General features: G+C 39.4%; 2 protein-coding genes across 2 annotated transcripts; one reads left to right on the forward strand and one right to left on the reverse strand.

Moving 5' to 3' along the window:
- Positions 1–172: 172 nt before the first annotated feature.
- On the reverse strand, positions 173–7,455 carry LOC125893798 (uncharacterized). Its single transcript, XM_049584714.1, has 14 exons — positions 7,319–7,455; positions 6,888–6,964; positions 6,691–6,763; positions 6,367–6,479; positions 6,240–6,265; positions 5,891–6,028; positions 5,658–5,767; positions 5,467–5,562; positions 5,295–5,378; positions 5,092–5,218; positions 4,867–4,972; positions 2,166–2,348; positions 1,973–2,047; positions 173–588 (listed from the first exon to the last, which is right to left on the reverse strand). The coding sequence occupies exons 1-14, from the start codon at positions 7,344–7,346 to the stop codon at positions 505–507; spliced, it is 1,320 nt and encodes a 439-aa protein (XP_049440671.1). The 5' UTR covers positions 7,347–7,455; the 3' UTR covers positions 173–504.
- On the forward strand, positions 6,719–18,372 carry si:zfos-1056e6.1 (uncharacterized protein LOC107988029 homolog). Its single transcript, XM_049584715.1, has 9 exons — positions 6,719–6,784; positions 14,354–14,421; positions 14,620–14,667; positions 14,821–14,885; positions 14,983–15,020; positions 15,356–15,435; positions 15,655–15,717; positions 17,578–17,628; positions 17,838–18,372. Exons 2-9 carry the CDS (start codon positions 14,410–14,412, stop codon positions 17,889–17,891), a joined length of 411 nt encoding a protein of 136 aa, XP_049440672.1. The 5' UTR covers positions 6,719–6,784; positions 14,354–14,409; the 3' UTR covers positions 17,892–18,372.
- Positions 18,373–20,112: the final 1,740 nt, after the last annotated feature.

The following is a 20,112-nucleotide window of genomic DNA, read 5'->3' on the forward strand; positions in this document are numbered from 1 at the left end:
TTTCTTCTATATTTAAAGTAAACAATAAACAGAATTTGGGAAATTGAGAAACTAATTTGCACATGTATCCACTAAGACTGCGGAATGAATTGTTAGATTTTGAAGCCCATATTTGAAGGTGTACTGTGAAGGATTTAGGCTTCAAGATAAACATGATGACTCATCAACTGCATTGTGAAAATTGGGTTTTTATTGCACAGTGAACATCAACAATCATCACCTAATGTGAATATAGCCTCTCAGTGCATCAGATGACAGATGATATGTCAACAGCGCCACAAATACATACAATACACAGATTCCAGACAGACACTTTAATATTTCAGCTCTCTACTTGCAGTGTTCAGCATCTGTATTTGTACTTTTTAGTTAGTGAAACAACTGCAAATAAACTCAGTTCTTCATGGGATTAATAATATGTTCACTCTATTTGTGGTCCGTCGCAATGACTGAAGCAGCTTCTCTCTAAGGTCAAAGGTTACCATGTCCTACAGCATGCTTTTATTATATGTAGTGATTAAAGATGGATTCATACTTTTCTTGCTTCCCTGATGTGACTTTGGGCTCGCCGTTCTGCTTGATGTAGGCCTGAGAAAACAAAACACATACCCATATATATTTGAGACCATCATCTCTTCTTACTATTGATGTCTACTCACTTTATAATTGAGGCAATATACACACTGGTAACCTCCTGAACGAACACACAGAGAAAAGTCTAAAATGCAAACACCCCACTGACTGGCCTAAAAGCAGTACTCACAAATACAGTGGAAACCACTTATAGTGATCAAGAAGCTTGGGCCAGAATTATTCCTACTGCTATTAAATAATTGGCTGATAGTAATCAAGTAGTCCTCTTACTATGTAAATTGTGTGACTTTTCATACATGAAAATATATGAGAGAAAATTTAAAGGATTTAAATCATGTGTATGCAGCACGGTTTTGGCAAAAACAAATCTTTTAAGTCTTTGGAAAACTGAGGATTTGCCTTCTTTTAAGACCTGGTTGGCAGAAATCACCAACTTGTTATACATGGCGAGAGTGAGATACAGTGTTTCCCTCAGCTTTGTAATCATTGATAAAACATGGCAACCATTCATGCCCTATGTATCCAGAATAGCCTAAAGTGTTTGCATGTATGTATAGATACTTGTTCGTAATGGGTTGGACAAACAACATTTGTGTACACGTACTTTATGCTGGTCGTACTACCTATAAGAGTTTGGGTTTTTTTGTACTGTTCATTTCTGAGGGTGGGGGGCAGGTGACTTGTATTTGTGTTGTTTGTGTCAAAATTTTGAAAATCAACAAACTAATTATAAAAAAAAAAATTAAGAGCATGCAGGACAAAGAAAGTAAATTTCCCTCATCAGAAATGTAGTCTCCTCAAAGCTAATGACAAACAAGCCAACAAAATGCAGCAGCAAAACTTGGGATCCTCAGGCTACCTTGTGTGATCTACTTAAACAATGAGAAACAGTAATGGCTGCTGATTAAGACAGAAAACAAATACGCACAATGAAAGCATCTGTAGTTGAAGCCACTCTCATAATGGATTGATAATGCCGGTCACGAGGAAGCCCAACAGCTGTACTGTATTTGGAAACTATTCAAGTCAGTAAATTGCAGATCTGTCTGCTTAATTACTTTATATTCATGGAATAAACATACAAATGTCAATTAGATGGTAATCTGCATGAGAGATCACAGATTACTATAAACAAAAAATCTGTTATAGTAATCATCTTCTCACAGTGATATATATGACCTGGATAGACGTGATCATTATAAGAGGTTTGCACTGTACTGCTGGTTATAGTTTCAGCAGGTTGAAATGCATAGGTGAGGTTAGATTAATAAACTCAAACTAATTATAAAGGCAGAATTATAGAGAGAAGCTATAGGACAAAATAGATGGTTGTGCAAAAGTATCATTAGCTAAATAAACAAGTTTCTAATAGTCTTACCTCCATTTCCTCCAAAGAGGCACAACCATCCTCCACTTTCTGTCCGATGCCATGACTGAAGCTCGAGTATCGCTCCTGTTTGAATCACACATAACCAGTCAGACACCAGACACAATGTAGGATGGTTCCTAATAATACTGTGTCTGTAAAATTAGCTCAGTTTAACAGTGATTTACATGAGTAACACACATACCTTCACCATGCCAGCCATGATCCCGTCCTCAATAATGCGAACAGCATTTCTGAGCCCTCTTGCAAAGGCGTCCATGGCTCCGATGTGAGCGATGAACAGGTCCTCCAGGTCTGTGGACTCCCTGCGCACCTTGGCATCAAAGTTCAGGCCCCCTGGCTGCAGGCCACCTTGTTCAATGATGGTCTGGAAAATGTTAAACACTAACTATGAGAATAACAATAACTAGGTCCCTGTATTACTGTCCTGATCTACAGTCATCTTGTACAGCACAGTGAGCTAAAGAAGTCATTTCAAATCTCTCTTCTAATTTATATCTATTTGCTTATTTTTTAAAAAAAATTGGTAATCTGTGTGATTATTGTAAGTCAGTGTGCAATGGCCAATTATATTCACATTAAAGCTACTCTAATCAATATTTTTGTATTAACAAATCAAATTACAATGTGTATTGTGAACAGGGTCCCCTCCTGATGATGAACACACCAAAGAAAATCAGAGATTCTTTTCTTCAGCTCTACAGAGCTTTTAAGCTATTTTATGTTTATATTTTTGGTTTTCCAGCCAACAACTTCCCTGTTAAATTTTCCCTGACACAAAAGACAGCTGGTTTAAACAAAAAAGTTCAGACCAACCCATTTTACTGTACCTCACCTTTTCAGCACAAGACAGCAGAAAGAAAAAGTTAGCGGCTAGCTGGAGAACTTAGCGGAGCATATAATGTTAGCTGCTGATATGCACATATTTTTCTTACGAGCTGGTGGAGACCAAAACAGAGCCAAACAGAGAGTTAATAATAACATTCGCCATGTGGACAGAAACACAACTCCACATGAATGCTAACACTGCTCTTATGCTGGATGCATAAATGGTAAAGTGTTTGCTAACACATTCACCATATCAATTTTATGCAGTGGTAATGAGCTTGTTCCCAGAGTGGCCAAAAAAATGAATCAATACTGCTAGGTAGGTTTATTAGCAATTATAGCTTTCTTGTACCCTTATCCAACAGTGTTCAGACACTGACTACATTTACATGCACACTATTATTCCACTATTATTCAGAATATGGCAATATTCTGAGTTGATACAGGTCATGTAAAAGCATATTCTGTTTGAATATTCTGAATTAGGCCTTGTTCCAAATTTAGAGTTTTTTCTATTTGGACATGTGGGGAATTGCTGATATATGTCTCACTGGGGGGTTTTAGCACAGTTTGCAACACACAGTCTCTTACCTGTTCATGGTCAGCTCTGTGCGTTGTCATGGATGCATTGTACACAAACCAACTCACCAAGAATTTGCAAGGCTGGAGTAAAGATGCATACCCAAAAGAAAAGCCCACATTTCTGGTCAGAAGGAGAAGCACACCTACTTTTGAACAACTTGGATATCAACAGGTTTTTGGATACATGCAAATATCGCAACAGCAACCTTTTCAAGAGGGTGGTTGAAGAAATGAATCCAGCTGGATGTTAATACGACATCAGAAAGAAGTTGGAAGTCTCACGTCGGCAGCTGTAAATCTTGGTTTCAATAACCCTAACCCTAACCCTAACCCACAAAGGAAAGCTGATGTGCAAACCCATCTTCTCCAAGACTGAGTTGACAATATTTAAAATTTCTACTGACATTAGAATTTCACATTGTGTTGACATTAAAATTAATACATTTTGCAGACACTGGATTTGGTGTCCTTATCTCGCGACTAGATGTTGACATTAGACGTCTGGAAGACGTTAGATTTTGGTTACTTAAAAACACAACTTAAAACCAACAAAATATCAACATCATCTGTTGTCAATATTCTACGTCAAATTGATGTTGGCATTAGACGTTGTCCTGACATTGAATTTTGGTCACCCGACATCACAACCTATATTCAACAAAATATCAATGTCTAATGACGCTGGTGGCCAGCTGGGAAAGAGGTTGGCTGTGGTCTCACGGTCGAACAAGTCAGGCTGTTCTCATGCACTCTTTGTTAATTCTCCTACAAAAAGTAATGCACCAAAATTTGTACATATCCCACGTAATGATGACTCACTAATTTGTGCAAAACCCACGTATTTCAGAGGGCTGTAAACATGAGGCCAATGCACTGATGGGAGTAAAGAATAAAAAGGGAAGCGGTCTCGTACAGAGGCAGGCTGGGATCACAAAACAAGACTTTCCCTCAGGACTCTCTCCCTGGAGACCAGTGTTCAGAACATTGTGAACTTTGAGTGAAGTTGAAGTCATTTTCAGGCACATCGTCAACATGTGTCTCAACATAACCACAGTAACTTTACTTGCCTAAACCCAACCTCTTTAACTTTGTGTTAAGAGTGTAATTTAACCTTAAGGTACGTAACGTCATTCATGGGCGCAAATTCATAGGATTTCAAACGCACCATTGTGTGTGCATTTTCATTGGATACCATACAAACTGTTGGATGAGGCTACAGTGAAAAAATCTTTCTTCAACACTAAGAAACAACATGTCGGGACATCAACACCTGCAAACAGGAATATTAGTGGATTATTCATTTTCTTTATTAGGCACATAAACGCCTTGCTGGGAATATTATCTCTTTTGGAATAAGGCCACAGACCAGGATATTGTGTGCATGTAAACATAGTCAATGTCACCTTCACAAACATCATTGTCAATAAACTTGTTACAAATTAAAGAAGAGAGAACTTAGAGAGAACTTAGTTCACCTTCATGACCAAGGTGGTGTTCCTGATGTCCATGGGGAACTGGTCTGTGTCCCACCCCAGGTCAGGAGAGCCAGTGTTTGAGTCAACTGAACCCAGCATGCCAAACCTGTCCACCAGCAAGCAAAGATGATACACAATGTAAAATGGTTGTTGTGGTAAAGACGCTGTGAATGTGCAAACATTTTTGCAACAGTGCTCGCATAGATATCAAGTAAAATGTCTCACGCAGACGCCATGACAACATCATGTTCGTATGAGTGTCCTGCCAGGGTGGTGTGGTTGGGCTCAATGTTCAACTTAAAGTGACTCTCCAGACCATAATGCTTAAGGAATCCTATAACACTCATGGCATCTATAGGAGAAAGTGACATGAAATGCATCATTAAGACTGTAAGATTTCAAATCACATTTGTTAAGGCAATCCTTACCATAGTCATACTGGTGTTTGCAGGGCTCCTTAGGCTTGGGTTCAATAAGAAACTGACACTTCAACCCAATCTCATCTTTGTACCCTGGTGACAAATATACATATATATGAAACTGAAAGTGTGACACATCCTGACCAAAACTCTGGGAACAATCCAATATGTGCTCACTTACTGACAGCCATTTTGAAGAAGTTGGCCATGTGCTTCAGTTCTGCAGCAACATCAGTATTGTGGACAGAGAGGAAACCTTCCCTTCCTCCCCAAAACACTGAGGAGACAAATATACAATGATGTAGCAAATCTGCTGCATTAAAGGAGCATATCAATATTTTAGACACAGTGACACCATCAAGTCAGTCATACCAAAATTTTCGGCACCCAGCTTCTTGGCAATATCAAGCCCCTTCTTAACCTGAGCGCCAGCGTAGGCCAGAACGTGACAGTCAGGGTTGGTGGCTGCACCGTTCATGTATCTGTCACATGAATAAATATATTTATCAAGATGCTTTTTATGTTTGCAGCCTAATTGAGCAGGAACCTCTTTCCCTGCTAACCCTCAGGATGCACTAATCAGTTTGTCAGAATAAAACACTGACCTTGGGTGTGCAAAGAGGTTGCAGGTCACCCACAGCACCTTGATTCCGGTCTGGTTCTGCAGCTGGAGAGCCAGGTCTGTTATTTCATCCAGATTCCTGTTGGACACCTCCAGGGTGGAGCCCTCAGGTGCCATATCCCTGTAGAAAACAGAGGATGGATACTGTTCAGAATACTGTAGAACCTGTAATTTGGCTCCCAGTAAAAAAACTTCCTGAACAAAAAACACTGACAGAATTCTATTTTTCACCTACATGTAAAGTAAAAATTGTTTATTTATACATTCCCAGAGAATAAATACAATAAAAAAGATGGGTTGAATCCTTTCAAAAAATTTAAAATTTCAATTACCTGTCATGAAATGTGTAATATTTTACCTGTGAAAACAAGCAGAGGTCACAATGCAGACACACTACAACATTAAATCAACTATGTGTAACTGTGACTTTCATTGTAAAATTAAGGTAAGTCCCCTCACACCAAGCTTAGTGAAAAACTCAAAAGCAGCCCGGAGTCGCTTCTTGGCTGCTTCCATAGGAGTCCCTTCATTCCAGGGTCGGTGGAGGGTCATAAACCCAAAAGGATCAGCTCCTAAAAAAGAACATAATATCTGTTGGTCTTGTTTAGAGACATGTTTATTTAAAATAAGAATCTAAAAAGATGTAGAAACTATAACAACACCTAAGACAATAGAATGACAGTGTTTGTAAATGTATGTTTACAAGAGCCTGTTCATTAGGTCACGCTTGATCCCCATATTACAGACTGATGAGTAATATGTGTTGGCCTGTTGCTACAGTACCAGTGCCACAGAAGGAGTGCCAGTAGCAAACGGAGAACCTCAGCCAGTCCTCCATCTTCCTCCCCATCAGCACCTGGACAGAGGAACACATCAGGTACGCAGTATGTATCCTAATGAACATCTCTGTAGCGTGTGTGTGTGTGTGTGTGTGTGTGTGTGTGTGTGTGTGTGTGTGTGTGTGTGTGTGTGTGACCTACCTCCTCTGCATTGTAGTGTCTGAAGCACATGACCTCACTCGGCCCAACATCGGGTCTGTATGGGATCTTAGGAATACCTGTGTGCACCATAAATGTTGTGTAACATTCAATAAAACAGACACATGTTGATCTCCTTTAGTCAAGTGAACACGTGCAATAAAAGTGATCTTGGTATGTGTTAGAGCACGCTGAAAAAATAGTTTTCACACTATCAGAATTGTAGGAGAACTACTTCACAGTACAAAGCGTATATGCATGTCATCGCCTGCATACAGCCTGCTGTGTCATCTGCTCTGTGCAGAATGATGTGGACTCAACTTTTGCATAACAAGGCCTTCATTGTTCGCGACATTCCGGATGCTTAATGTCCAACACATGCGCACACAAACACAGCAGACACTGTTAACAGCACTTAAAATCGTGTTGTTTACCTGCGAAGAATTCCTCCTGTGCTGCCATCTGGATCTAAACTTCTGCTCCTTATCGAGCAGACTTGAAGTTTCTCCGGTTTGTTCACGTCCTTCCTCCAAAACAAAGGGTGCAGTTCCTTGTCCACACACAAGGTGTCACTAATACCTCTTTCAACCCTTCCCTGGTATGTCCGTACCAGATGTATAGGCTATAAGTATATGTACATATATACACACATATTTCAAAATTAAGCTAAGATTGTGGCTTTCTAAATATATATATTTCCATGTCTGTTTCTATAACGTGTATATCATCTAAACTTGGCCCAATAACTGGCAATCATGTACTCTGTTTTCAGTGTCCTGGTGTGTTACTGCTGACAGACTATGCCACCAACATTAGTTGTGTTGCTGTGGGGTTGATAGCAGCTTGTTGTCTTCCAGACTAATGAATTCTGATTTGTCCTCACTAATATCAACTGGGAATCCTATTCTTACCCTCTCCTTCTTTGAAGAGTCACAGAATGATATTGCATTTATTCTGTATTCTGTAAAGAAAAATGTGAGTAAAATATAAACATACAGTCTGCTCTGCTGAGAGAACTCACAAAGTGCACGGTTATAGTAGACTATACAGTGTAACAGCCTGGACTGTATTACCACTGACATTATTAAATGTATCTAGGTTTATCTGCAGAGATAAAAAGAAAATGTTGATGACTTTTACACTTTTGAGCAGTATATAAACCTAATAGGCCTACACAATACCAAAAAAAGGCATGGTGGGTATTTCATAATGGTACGATGCTGCTTCAAGGCAACTTGTGCATTTTAACAATTTACTATTAATTATTTATCAAATAAAGTACATTAAATAGTTAAAAATTAAACTTTACTTATCTGTTATTGTGAATCCAATTTCTGGACTGTAAAATGACAGAAAATGTTTCCAGACCATTTTTGTGTTGAGAGTTGATGGAGCTGAACCAAATGTGGAAGGCCCCCAAAAAGGGACTCAACATGGCCTTCAGAAAGTCATGTGACCATATAAACAGTGTTGTTGGTTTTCCTTAGGTCCTGGGTCTTTTTTAAAGTATTGCAACATAATTGAGGGTGTATTGTAAACAGCCAAAAATGGGTATGTTATCCAGAGGCAACACTGTACCTTAGAGAAATCCTGCACTAAATGTGCAAACCGAGTTTCTTTCACATCTGGTGACAGGGGAGTAAAAGGTGGGACCTGGAGTGGGCAAGTATAGAAACCCTGCATATAATGTAGTGATGGAACAAGTTTGTAATTGGTCTCCTTCCTTCCACAAAATGAAACCAACTGAAATGACTCTGCTCAGCTTTGTAAGGCATTGCCACTTGCAGCACTGATTTGAGCTGCTTCCTTCTGTTGGCCCAGAAAGAGCTTGAATCAGTGGTACTGCTTGTAGCTATATTTCATTCTGTTTTACTAATAGATGTGCCTTTTGCCATGCTGCAAGACAATATGAGACTATAAAGACTAAACTGGACTAAACTGATTACTGGTCACATTTTGCCACCTTACAACCACAAACTTAAATGTTTTTTATTGAGATTTTATGTGATCCAGCAACACAAAGTAGCACACAATTGTAAAGTGGAACGGAAATGATACATAGTTTAAAAATTTTAAGCAAATAAATATCTGAAAAATGTGGTGTGCATTTGTATTCAGCCCCCGTGCGTCAATACTTTGTAGAGCCACCTTTCGTTGCAATTACAGCTGCAAGTCTTTTGGGGTATGTCTCTCCCAGCTTTGCACATCTAGACACTGAAATTTTTGCCCATTCTTCTTTGCAAAATAGCTCAAGCTCAGCCAGATTGGATGGAAAGCGTCTATGAACAGCAATTTTCAAGTCTTGCCACAGATGCTCAATGGGATTTAGGTCTGGACTTTGACTGGGCCATTCTAACACATGAATATTCTTTGATCTAAACCATTCCATTGTAGCTCTGGCTTTATGTTTAGGGTCATTGTCTTGCTGGAAGATGACTCTCCTTCCCAGTCTCAAGTCTTTTGCAGCCTCCAACAGGTTTTCTTCCAGGATTGCCCTGTATTTAGCTCCATCCATCTTCCCATCAACTCTGACCAGCTTCCCTGTCCCTGCTGAAGAAAAGCATCCCCACAACATGATGTTGCCACCACCATGTTTCACAGTGGGGATGGTGTGTTCAGGGTGATGAGCAGTGTTAGTTTTCCGCCACACATAGCGCTTTGCATTTAGGCCAAAAATTTCAACTTTGGTCTCATCTGACCAAAGCACCTTCTTCCACATGTTTGCGGTGTCCCCTACATGGCTTGTGGCAAACGGGACTTCTTATGCTTTTCTTTCAACAATGGCTTTGTTCTTGCCACTCTTCCATAAAGGCCAGATTTGTGGAGTGCACAAATAGTTGTCCTGTGGACAGATTCTCCCACCTGAGCTGTGGATTTCTGCAGCTCCTCCAGAGTGACCATGGGCCTCTTGGCTGCTTCTCTGACCAGTGTTCTCCTCGCTCGCTCTGTCAGTTTAGGTGGACGGCCATGTCTTGGTAGGCTACTTTTTCCATTTTTGGATGATGGATTGTACAGTGCTCCTTGAGATGTTCAAAGCTTGGGATATTTTTTTATAACCTAACCCTGCTTTAAACTTCTCCACAACTTTATCCCTGACCTGTCTGGTGAGTTCCTTGGTCTTCATGATGCTGTTGTTCACTAGTGTTCTCTAACAACCCACTGAGGCCTTCACAGAACAGGTGTATTTATACTGAGAGTAAATCACACACAGGTGGACTCTATTTACTAATTAGATGACTTCTGAAGGCAATTGATTGCGGATTGTATTTAGGGGTATCAGAGTATAGGGGGCTGAATATAAATGCACACCACACTTTTCAGATTTATATTCGCTTAAAATTCTGAAAACCATATATCATTTTCGTTCCATTTCACAATTATGTGCTACTTTGTGTTGGTCTATCACATAAAATCTCAACAAAATACATTCAAGTTTGTGGTTGTAAGGTCACAAAATGTGAAAAAGTTCAAGGGGTATGAATACTTTTTCAAGGCACTGTAAACACATGAACACGCACACATGCTTGCTCAGATTAACCCCTCTGATCCCACTCTAACATTCACACACCACAGGCCAAGCCTATTTACACATAAACGCACAGATGAAACTATTGCAAACAACAAAGTACATCCAGTCCACAACCACAACCAAAACTCATCTTGCTGCCTTGAATCTAAATCAACATCATATTCATTATCATCACAAGTCAGCACTCATATCAGATTGATGTGCAGAGCCGCGCGCACACACACACACAAACAACAACAACAAAACAAGCGCAGCTGCGCAGTTACTGAAAAGTAACCAGAACGCTGAATTTCTGACCATTACCGCCCGCTCCCGCAAAACTCTGAGAATTTATGCCCGCACAATAATAGAGACGCATTGATTTTGTGTCTTCTCCCGTCCCGCAGGAGAAAACACGTCATTTTATAGGCTATTAATAAAGAGATTCATGTGGTTGTTTGTTTCGTTTCCCCGGTCTGCATGTCTTTTGACGCACTGGTCAAGAATAGCGCTCCTATTTCGTTGTTTTCATTTAGTTTTTAATGAAATAAAGGCTGTTTCATATTCTATTCTCTTCCTCCATATTTATTTATTTTTCTACCTTTATATAATCACGCAGTGATTGGAGTTAAGGCAGGCCCGGCGCCAGGATGAAGTTACTGAGGGAGCGGTTAAAAATTACGAGGGGGCAAATCTCTATTATGCAACAGAGGTTCACACAGTGAGTTATAAAGAGCGCGCAGACGTACGTAATAGTCGCTCATAATGACAGTTCGTCTCCGGTGAAACAAAATAAACTGCACGTCTTCTTTCATGTTTGTCTCATGACAGATGGAGCTGACAGACAGACAGACAGACAGACAGGTGGAGCAAGCGGCAAATTGGTATGAAAGCTGGTTCAGGGCATATTCGTCCATTTATGAATAAATATGGAGTGGAAATGCTCATGCATGTGCACCAAGTTCCTGTGTTGACATCCTGTCGCTAGGCTACATCTTCTTCTTCTTTTTCTTCTTCTTCTACTGTTTAATGGGGACCCGCGGGACCCGGCGGGACCCAATCCTAATGCAGCCCTCTATGTCAAAGTACAAAAGTTACCCGGGCTATGGCCCCCCTGCCCCCCCGGTTCCACGGTCTATGATCACACCCATGTCATACACTCAAAGATAATCTTATATTTCACCATTAGTGGAGGAAGTAATCTAAAATAGTGTATACAGCACAGGTAAAATACTGTTCTCCATTACAGGTGAAAGTGGTATTTTGAAAATGTTACTGAAGTATAGAAAGATTAAAAAGAATTGCTCCTGCCCAGTTACATATTGGTTTGTGGACTCCTGTTCTGAAGCTTCAAGTTCAGCATCTCTGCTGTTGAAATCTTGTGTTTTTGGAGCCAGAAGTGACCACTGCGAGGAGCGAGGGATGGATTTGGACTGAGAAGCCAATGTCACTCAAAGCAGCCTGCCCTTAATTACACTTAACTTTAAGCCTTAATAAAATAGAAACTTGTGAGTTATAAAAAAATATTCAACCAAGTACAGTTGTCATGAAGGGGTAAATTAGTTACAGAGAGCAAAACTGATTTTGGTACCAGGATGTAAACATGTTTATTTCTGCTGTAAAGTAGGGGGTCTGGCTTCTGGATCCCTTCAAAGAATTTGGCATTTCTGTGTTGCTGCTTGCATACTACTTAATAATTATAGCCTGCGTTGTCATAGTATTCTGATTTTGCAGTTAAGTTTACAATAAATCATACACTCTACCATTTGTTTTGATAGGGGAATGATGAAATGTGTGCACTGATGTATACAAAACTGAGACCTTGTAATGTTACTGCCAAGAAAAAAAGTTGTTTTCTTTAGCTGTTTTTTTAAAAATATTTTAATACTTTTTTATTATTGTTTTCAAAGATCTTCCTGGAACTGCTTCACTCTTCAAAATGTTTCCAGCTGCAAACAGCTCTGTCACTGTGCATTGCATTGTGGGACAGTGTAACAGCACTCTCACAAATCAAGTGTTTTTTAATATGCATACTTACTGACTATCATAGGTACAGCCTATTTAAAGATGTCACTCCTCCTGCCAACCCCAGCATGATGGCCTATACAGATATACAGAAGGTCATCTAAACTGCAGCGCCAGCTTTACACTCCATTACTGTCACACTGGAGTGTAGAGATTATTTTATTTTGAAAGCCCCTTACCGGATGTCGCAGTTAGGCTACCCTGGTGTCTCGTCCTGCTGCTGGGATGATGAAGATGTCTGACGTCAGTTTTGACAAATCACCGCGTGCATCAAAAGTCTGGATCGCTCTGAAACAACTTGACAAAAACGGTTCGTAGGTTTCTGTAAGTTATTCGACTTTGTGATCAGTCATCGATTATTTTTCCGCCACTGATGTACTCGGTCTGTGCGTCCGTGCCCATGGCAACCAGTCTCTTTAACCCATTGAAGACTGAATGGAGATGATGCGCTCCTGTTTCTGTCATGGATATGGTATAAACCCAGCATACTCACATTACTCGTACATTAATAACTTTTCTTATTACTTCAGTAAATGTTCAGGTGTAGTTAGTGACGCTTTTATCCACAGATGGTCAAAGAGGAGAGCAGCAGCTGTATCTGACTGCTGAGTCCCATCATACTGGCTGCAGCCCTCATCTCACATTCAGTAAAGTGATTCAGAGAGGGAGTAAAAACCCTGTTTAATCTGAATATGGGATTATTGTTAAATAGAATCATTCCTGCCAGCTCCATGTGTGACTCTACGTGTTTTTGGTTGCAAGTGATTGCGTTTAATTGATTAATAAATGATTTTAAAAAAAGCTATTAGGCTGCCATGTTGTGAGAAATCTCTGGCTGGTGAGTCAATAATAAATGTTCAGATCTGTGTTCACAAGTCATTAAGAAAGGGTCACAAGTTTCACACTGTCTAATCAGAAGGAAACAAGGTCATCAAAAAGTCATTATCATTTAAATGCTGATAAGTGAATGATGAAGAGTTTTTGTAATAATCCATCAAATATTAAGGTGTAAGTGTTAAAATACTGGCTGTAAGACATATAAACACTTATGTCTGATCTGGGGATTTTCCCCCACAGGACAGTTATATTACCACATTAAAGATTCTTAAGAATTTATGAAGATGCTTTTTTTTTTTTTTTTTTGAGAGTATTTTCAACATTCAACGGGAAGCCGTCATCAGCTTCAGTTCCCCATCTATGCTCTCATCAAAGCCACCAGACTCCATTGGCAAAAACATTAATTTTGGCTCGCTGAACACAGGAGCTGCTGGTCTACCCCTGCCTTGATCAGTTACTTTGTTTGTGTCATTGTGTGACTTTGGTGAACTTGAACTAGCCCTTTTAAACACCAAAATCACTCAATAAGACAAACAAACTCACTGATTGAAGCAGCAGTGAATCAGCATCACCTCTGTTCAGCAATGTTCAATGACTGTTTTCTCAATGGAGTCTTGCTTTGAAGAGAGTGATATAATAGTGATATATGGGCTTCAGTTGCCCATTGAATATCAACATCTGGCAATAAGGTAAAGCCGGGAAAATACTCTACAGCATTCACTTAAATTCATATTGATGTTTTTATGTGGGACTTCTTTTAGGGTGGCTAAATTAGGTTTTGTTGCTGACCCCTCCACAGCAGTACATTGCTTAGCTTCTGGCCTGCTCCTCCAAACGGAGGGAGTGCTGACTGACATCTACTGTAACAACGTAAATAGATTCCAGTAGTTGTGATTTCATGATGTGTTCACATCTGAAATAGAAATATTGAAAGTGAGCACAGAGAAACTTTCCTCCAGCAGCGTCCAAAAGCGTCTTTTAGTATCCTAAAAAGTGCTATATAAATCCAATGTATTAGTATTAGTATTAGTATTATTATTATTATTATTATTATTATTATTATTATTATTATCATTATGGAATGTTATATCTGTGGCAGACAACAGAGTGGTGGCCCTTCGTGAAGTGTCCATTCCTCCAGCAGCTGAGGTCACCATGATCATACAGGTGTGCAAGTAGTCTGCCTGTTGCTGTTATTATTGTACCCGCACAGTATGTTTTAGTTTTGCTATTTAATATAATTATGAATATATAAAAAAAGTCAAAATTTTAATAAAAATTTCCAAGACAGTTTATAAAAAGGTAAATGAAACAACTGAAACATATATTTGAAATTATACCTTTTGATATTTTTTCTCTTTTCAGATTATCACCACTACCTTTGGGCTAAACTCCTCTGATGTCGTTTTCAAGGTACGACTCCTTTATCCTCATGTTTGTGATGCAGGCCAATATCTGAATCTTTGAAGGCAACGTGTATGTCCGTAGAATATTAATAAATATAGAAAGAAAAATCCATCTTTGGTTGTAGCTGAAATTGTCACTTGGGCTTTGATGTATTTGCAGATAAGGAACCACCGTGGCTGTCTGATCCCTCTGAACAGCTCGATCCCTGCTAACAGCAAACACATGTAAGGAGTCTCTGATTGTATAACTCTGTATTCAGTGCATACTCTTCATTTATCAAGCACTTACTGTTGTCAACTGGTGACATGTTTTTCACCACAGGCCTTATGTGCTTGAGGTAGTGAGGATCTTTCAGCATGGTAAGAACGGACTTGCCTCTCTTTGACTGTGTTTTCTGAAACTGTGAGTCAAAGTCTGGACAGGGAACTGCCAGTAGGGCTTCTACATTACACACCACTGATCACAGAAAAGCACCAAGTAACAAGCACCTCTAAAGCTTCTTAAATACTGCTGTATTCTCATTTGTATTCAAAACACACCAGTCGCTGCAGAAATGTAATGGTGCTCCCTTACTTGTGCCTGAATATGTTATTAGTCAAGCTGATTTAGCCTTACACAACTGAAACATAAATTCAGCCTGAAGCAAAGGCAAGTTTTTGATGTCTGTAACTTGTCACAATGTTTCTGTTCCCAGTGCATCCCAAGCCCAGAACCATCCCCATGACCGTGATCAACAAGAGCATGAAGACCAGGCTACAGACTATTGACAGGAGGGTGAGACACAGTAACTAATAAGCAGAATTCTTCTTGTTAAAATTTCAATTTTTTTTCACGGAAAGATTCATAGTTGAGTGTTTTTGTGGACAGCACAGAATCAGGTTTGCCTGTTTTACATATATTAATTTCTACTTTACCAATTTACTCTTTCTTGTCTGGATCATAAAGTTGTCTCACCTGCCAGAGCATGAGTTTAGATTGTATGTCTTGTTACAGATTCAGAGACTGGAGGAGCTCCTACCTCAGATCAAACTCAGGCGCGACGAAAAACTAAGCCAGGTATTTAAGTTTCTCCTGGGCTGTCTACAACAGTGAAGACAACATTAACCTTAACACAGCCATGCTTTTGAGTGTAACCCAAGCAGCAACTTCCAGGGCCGAAAAATAAAGGCAACACTGAAGTGCCAAAAACTGGGTTTCCTCGAGCGGCCACTTGAGGCTGGCTCCAGAAGTGATGCCTGTAGGCTCCCAAATTTTAAAATACCCAATTTACAGCAGAAATAAACAGGATTACAGCCTGGTACAAACTAGAATTACCATTTCGCAGTTGCATGCCTTCGTGAACTCTGTCCAGACTCATATGTAGACATGATGGTTGATACTGCTCTAAATCTGGATGTTGCTGCATAGAAACTACAAATTTTAAAACGAGGATGCTTCACACACATCCTCAGCCAGGCAGCATAGAAGATCTATACAATCAGCACAGTTGGTGGACATCCAAGGTCAGTGTCACCAATTCAGTATCTGACCAAATGTCTCCCCATCTCTTCCTGAGATATGACATTGAATAATGGCCCGAAAAGTGTTTCTGCAGAACATCATGATTTCACACTGAACTTAACCTTTGACCTTTTGGATATAAAATGTCAACACTTTATCATTATATCCTATTAGACATTGGTGTGAAATTTTGTAATCATATTGGAAATGCAAATGGATTCTTGAATTTTTGTGAGGTCACAGGGTACTTGACCTTTGACCTTTGACTACCAAATATTAATCAGCTCATCCTTAAGCCCAAGTGGACGTTTGTGCCAAACTTGAGGAAATTCCCTCTAAGTGGTCTTGAGATATCGCGTTCACATGAATGTCATGGATGCAAGATCACAGCAATCTTGACCTTTAACCTTGGATCACCACAGCTAATCAGTTAATCCCTTAGTCCTTGAGCCAAATGTAAAGACATTCCCTCAAGGTGCTCTTGACATAACGCGTTCATGAGAATCGGATGGATGAACAACATGGAAACAATTTCTCCAGCATAAAAACAGTTTTGGTCTCTATAGCTAATTTCCTTGTTCAAGATGACAACATTTAAATGTTATGAAGGCTGAAAGTTATGCATGATTAAGGGTGCGGCTGCTTTGAGTGACAGGTAGGTGCCGTCCATTTACAAGTTGCTGCCACGGCGACAATATTGGTCCCAGATTCATATAGTATAGGCATAGCCATAGCTGTCACTATTTCAATGTGTTTTCAGTTCATTAAAGTTAATTGTAACATTTTGATTGCCTTAACAATCTCATTAGGTGTTTTACAAAAAGATACTCTAAAGAGTTGGATGTTTAGTTTTTCTGGTAAGAGCATTTTATTTACCGGATTTAAGTCTTTTTCACTAGCAAAAAAAGCATTAGTATTAGCAATATTACAGTTAACCATAGCAGTAAATGCAGCGTGCTGACTAAGATAGAAGCTAATGTAAGGGTTAGCTCCACCCTCTTGTCCAAATATTGTCCCTTCTGGCTCCAAAAATCCAAGATGACAGCCAAAATGCCAAACTTAACACTTCAAAATAGGAGTCCGCAAACCAATGGGTGGCATTTTTTTGTACTTTGAATGTAAAAAAGTTTCCAGAGCGCATTAAAAAAAGCATCCGAACAGAGCTTGTTTACAATAAAAAGGCCCAGGGGAGGAGCCCCCAGAGACGCTGCGTACTCCTGAACTGTGCAGGGCTGTTGTGACTGCATTTATGATATATACTGATTAATGTTTGTTTATTAACCGACCCCGACCTCCTGTCAATTTGTACAAGTGACCCCTGGGCAAAGCAATCTGTGTATCTCTGCACTAAGAGGTATTTTATATTGATATACATCTCTACATCCATTTGACCATGGCATCTCTGTCCTGTCTCAGGAGATTGAATGTCTCAACCAGAAGTTGAGATTTCTTCATAAGAGAATGCAGGTGAGTCATTTTGATCAAACATAACATAAACAGAACATAGGCTAATTAAACAATATCACATCACAAGTTCCCAGTATTTAGCTGCAACAAATTCAGAAACACTTCCAAGATATGTTTCCTCATATTCTCCAAGTCTGCAGTCTGTGCTTCTTACTCCACATCATTATTTTTCACTTTCATATTTGCACCGTTGTCCTGCTCTGTTGCAGGTGGCAGATTCTCACAGTTGGAAGGGGCTGCTGACCAGAGCCCCTCTGTGGTAAACCGACACCCACATGTTCGGCTGTTTAGGAGTCCCAAACCATCAGTGGCACCATGGTTACACTCATCATCCACTACAGACTTTATTATCATGCCACCATGCAAGGATGGGAGAAGATCTGGGTGTTTACAACTTATTTATATAGTCCCATGTGTGCAAAGAACTGTTGGTTAGGTTTTATTATAACTGTACATCAGTATATATATTATCAATGTCACACTGATGGCAAACCTCAGAGAGATCCTTTCCACAAAGTATGTTCAGTAGTCTGGGTATTACATATTCATGGCCTGGAAAACAGAAATCTTGTCTATATTTTTTTCTGTCTGGACATGTAGTGAGAAGTTTCATGTCACTTTGGTATAATAGAGGAACATATTTGCAACACTTTGGTGTCAGGCCTTAGTAGAGCTAACTATGACCAAATGTAACCTGTGACATAACCTTATGTGATGTGTGCCATGACACTGATGAAATAAAGGAGAAAGGGTAAGATTGTCTTTTGTTTTACTGACTGGCTGCAATACTCAGAAGTGAATCACACTGCCACAGATGCCACAGTAATTGAAGATAAAGTCCAATCATCATCTTTTCTAGCTTTATTATCTTGGATCTCTGCAGGATCAGATAGACCAGCCTCTCTGAAAACTGAATGTTTGCACAATTCTTTGCTCCATTTGCAGTTATCAGTTGTGAGAGAGGAAACTAACTGTAACCAATGTTGGACAATTTCCTGGCGCTGTAACAAATTATGCAAAAGGGCTGAACACAAACTTTAGGCGAACAAATAGTTGGGCTCTACCCAAATGTTTGAGCTAAGAGCACAACTGTATCCCAGGTCCATAATACATGTAGTGTGTTCACAAAGAAGGAAACAGTGGGACCGCAAACTAAAAACACTTAATTTGTGAGCATGCAGTTGATACAGAAGTCAAAATAGTTATCTGTGTGTGAATCAAGTCAATTTCATTTATCAATCTCACAACATAAAAGTCAAATGAAAACTAGATACACAGTAAGTAATAACATAAGGAAACTAAAAACCTACACACTCTGATTAGGTCACTTTAAATTTCCTGTGGGGAAGTTTTGCAGTGCATGTGAATGACATCAGCTGACAGGAAGTAAACATGGACTCACGCTGTTGCCTTGCAATGTAATTCCATTTATAAAGATGAAAGTACCACCACAGTCATTTCCCCGGCTACAATGATGGTGGAGAGACGCTCAGAGCACAGACGTGGAAGACCCGCAAACACTGACCAATCAGAGCAGGCTGGGCTTTTTCGGGAGAGGGGTTTAAAAAGACGTTTCAGACACTATGCAAAACATGTTTTTTGAACACTAAAGCATGTAAACATGTGCCACATTATGCTCATTTTCAGGTTCATACTTATAAACCCAAAATATAAGTATGAACCTGAAAATGAGCATAATGTGGGTCCTTTAAAATCACCATTTACAACATCCCATCACAACAATCGCTAATGAACTAGATCTCTAAATCTTTCTTTTGAAATAAAAACAGCAGCAGGAAAATGTGAGGTAAAAACAAAAGTACAAATATAGAAAAGAAGAAAATCATTTCTATGTGTGGCAGTAGGTAACTGTGAGGATCCCTCTGTGTCATCATGTCTGGAGCTGGAGCTGATGCTCTGCCCTGGAGACAGCCGGGCCTGCTCCTGCACTTCTTCATCTCTTTCCTCCTTGTTCTGTAATATTGAATTATTACTCTGTTACACTGGTATTTCCATCTCAAAGTCAGAAATCAAAGTTGTATTGTATTGACATTATTTTTTTGTGTTATGATATTATTTTGTTCTTTTCATATTTCTTCCCACAACACAAGGATATTTGTTTTAAGCCTTTTAAGATTTAGCCGTCTGGCAAAGATTTTGAGTTTTTACAGGGTGTGTTTTTACATCACAGTTGAGGTTTAAAGGGTTGGGTTGATAAATTACATTTTTTTTTTAAAAAAAATGTTTCTCCAGATAACATTTATTATGGGGACTATTTTATGGTGGATTATTCAGACTAACAACAAAACAGTGGGCCTTCTTCACTGATAAGTGCGTAGAACTTTCTTTGCACTAAAAATAGGTGTGTGTGCATTATTAATGTTGGATTCATTCCACATGCACACGGCTGATTTTGTACATACTACTGTGCATATGTTAGTGAATCAGAATCATTCTATATTGACAGGAGCATTCCTGCAATGT

This window comes from Epinephelus fuscoguttatus, linkage group LG8 (genome assembly GCF_011397635.1).
Source record: "Epinephelus fuscoguttatus linkage group LG8, E.fuscoguttatus.final_Chr_v1".
NCBI lineage: Eukaryota > Metazoa > Chordata > Actinopteri > Perciformes > Serranidae > Epinephelus > Epinephelus fuscoguttatus.

Coding starts and splice junctions, on each gene's coding strand:
- LOC125893798 (XM_049584714.1), bottom strand. CDS start 7,346: ATGGCAGCACAGGAGGAATTCTTCGCAG. Junction 6,266..6,366: donor AGTTTTTCACTAAGCTTGGT/GTGAGGGGACTT, acceptor TTGTTTTCACAG/GTAAAATATTACACATTTCA. Junction 5,379..5,466: donor CTTCTTCAAAATGGCTGTCA/GTAAGTGAGCAC, acceptor ATTTGTCACCAG/GGTACAAAGATGAGATTGGG.
- si:zfos-1056e6.1 (XM_049584715.1), top strand. Junction 14,886..14,982: donor CCTGCTAACAGCAAACACAT/GTAAGGAGTCTC, acceptor TTTTCACCACAG/GCCTTATGTGCTTGAGGTAG. Junction 15,021..15,355: donor AGTGAGGATCTTTCAGCATG/GTAAGAACGGAC, acceptor TTCTGTTCCCAG/TGCATCCCAAGCCCAGAACC.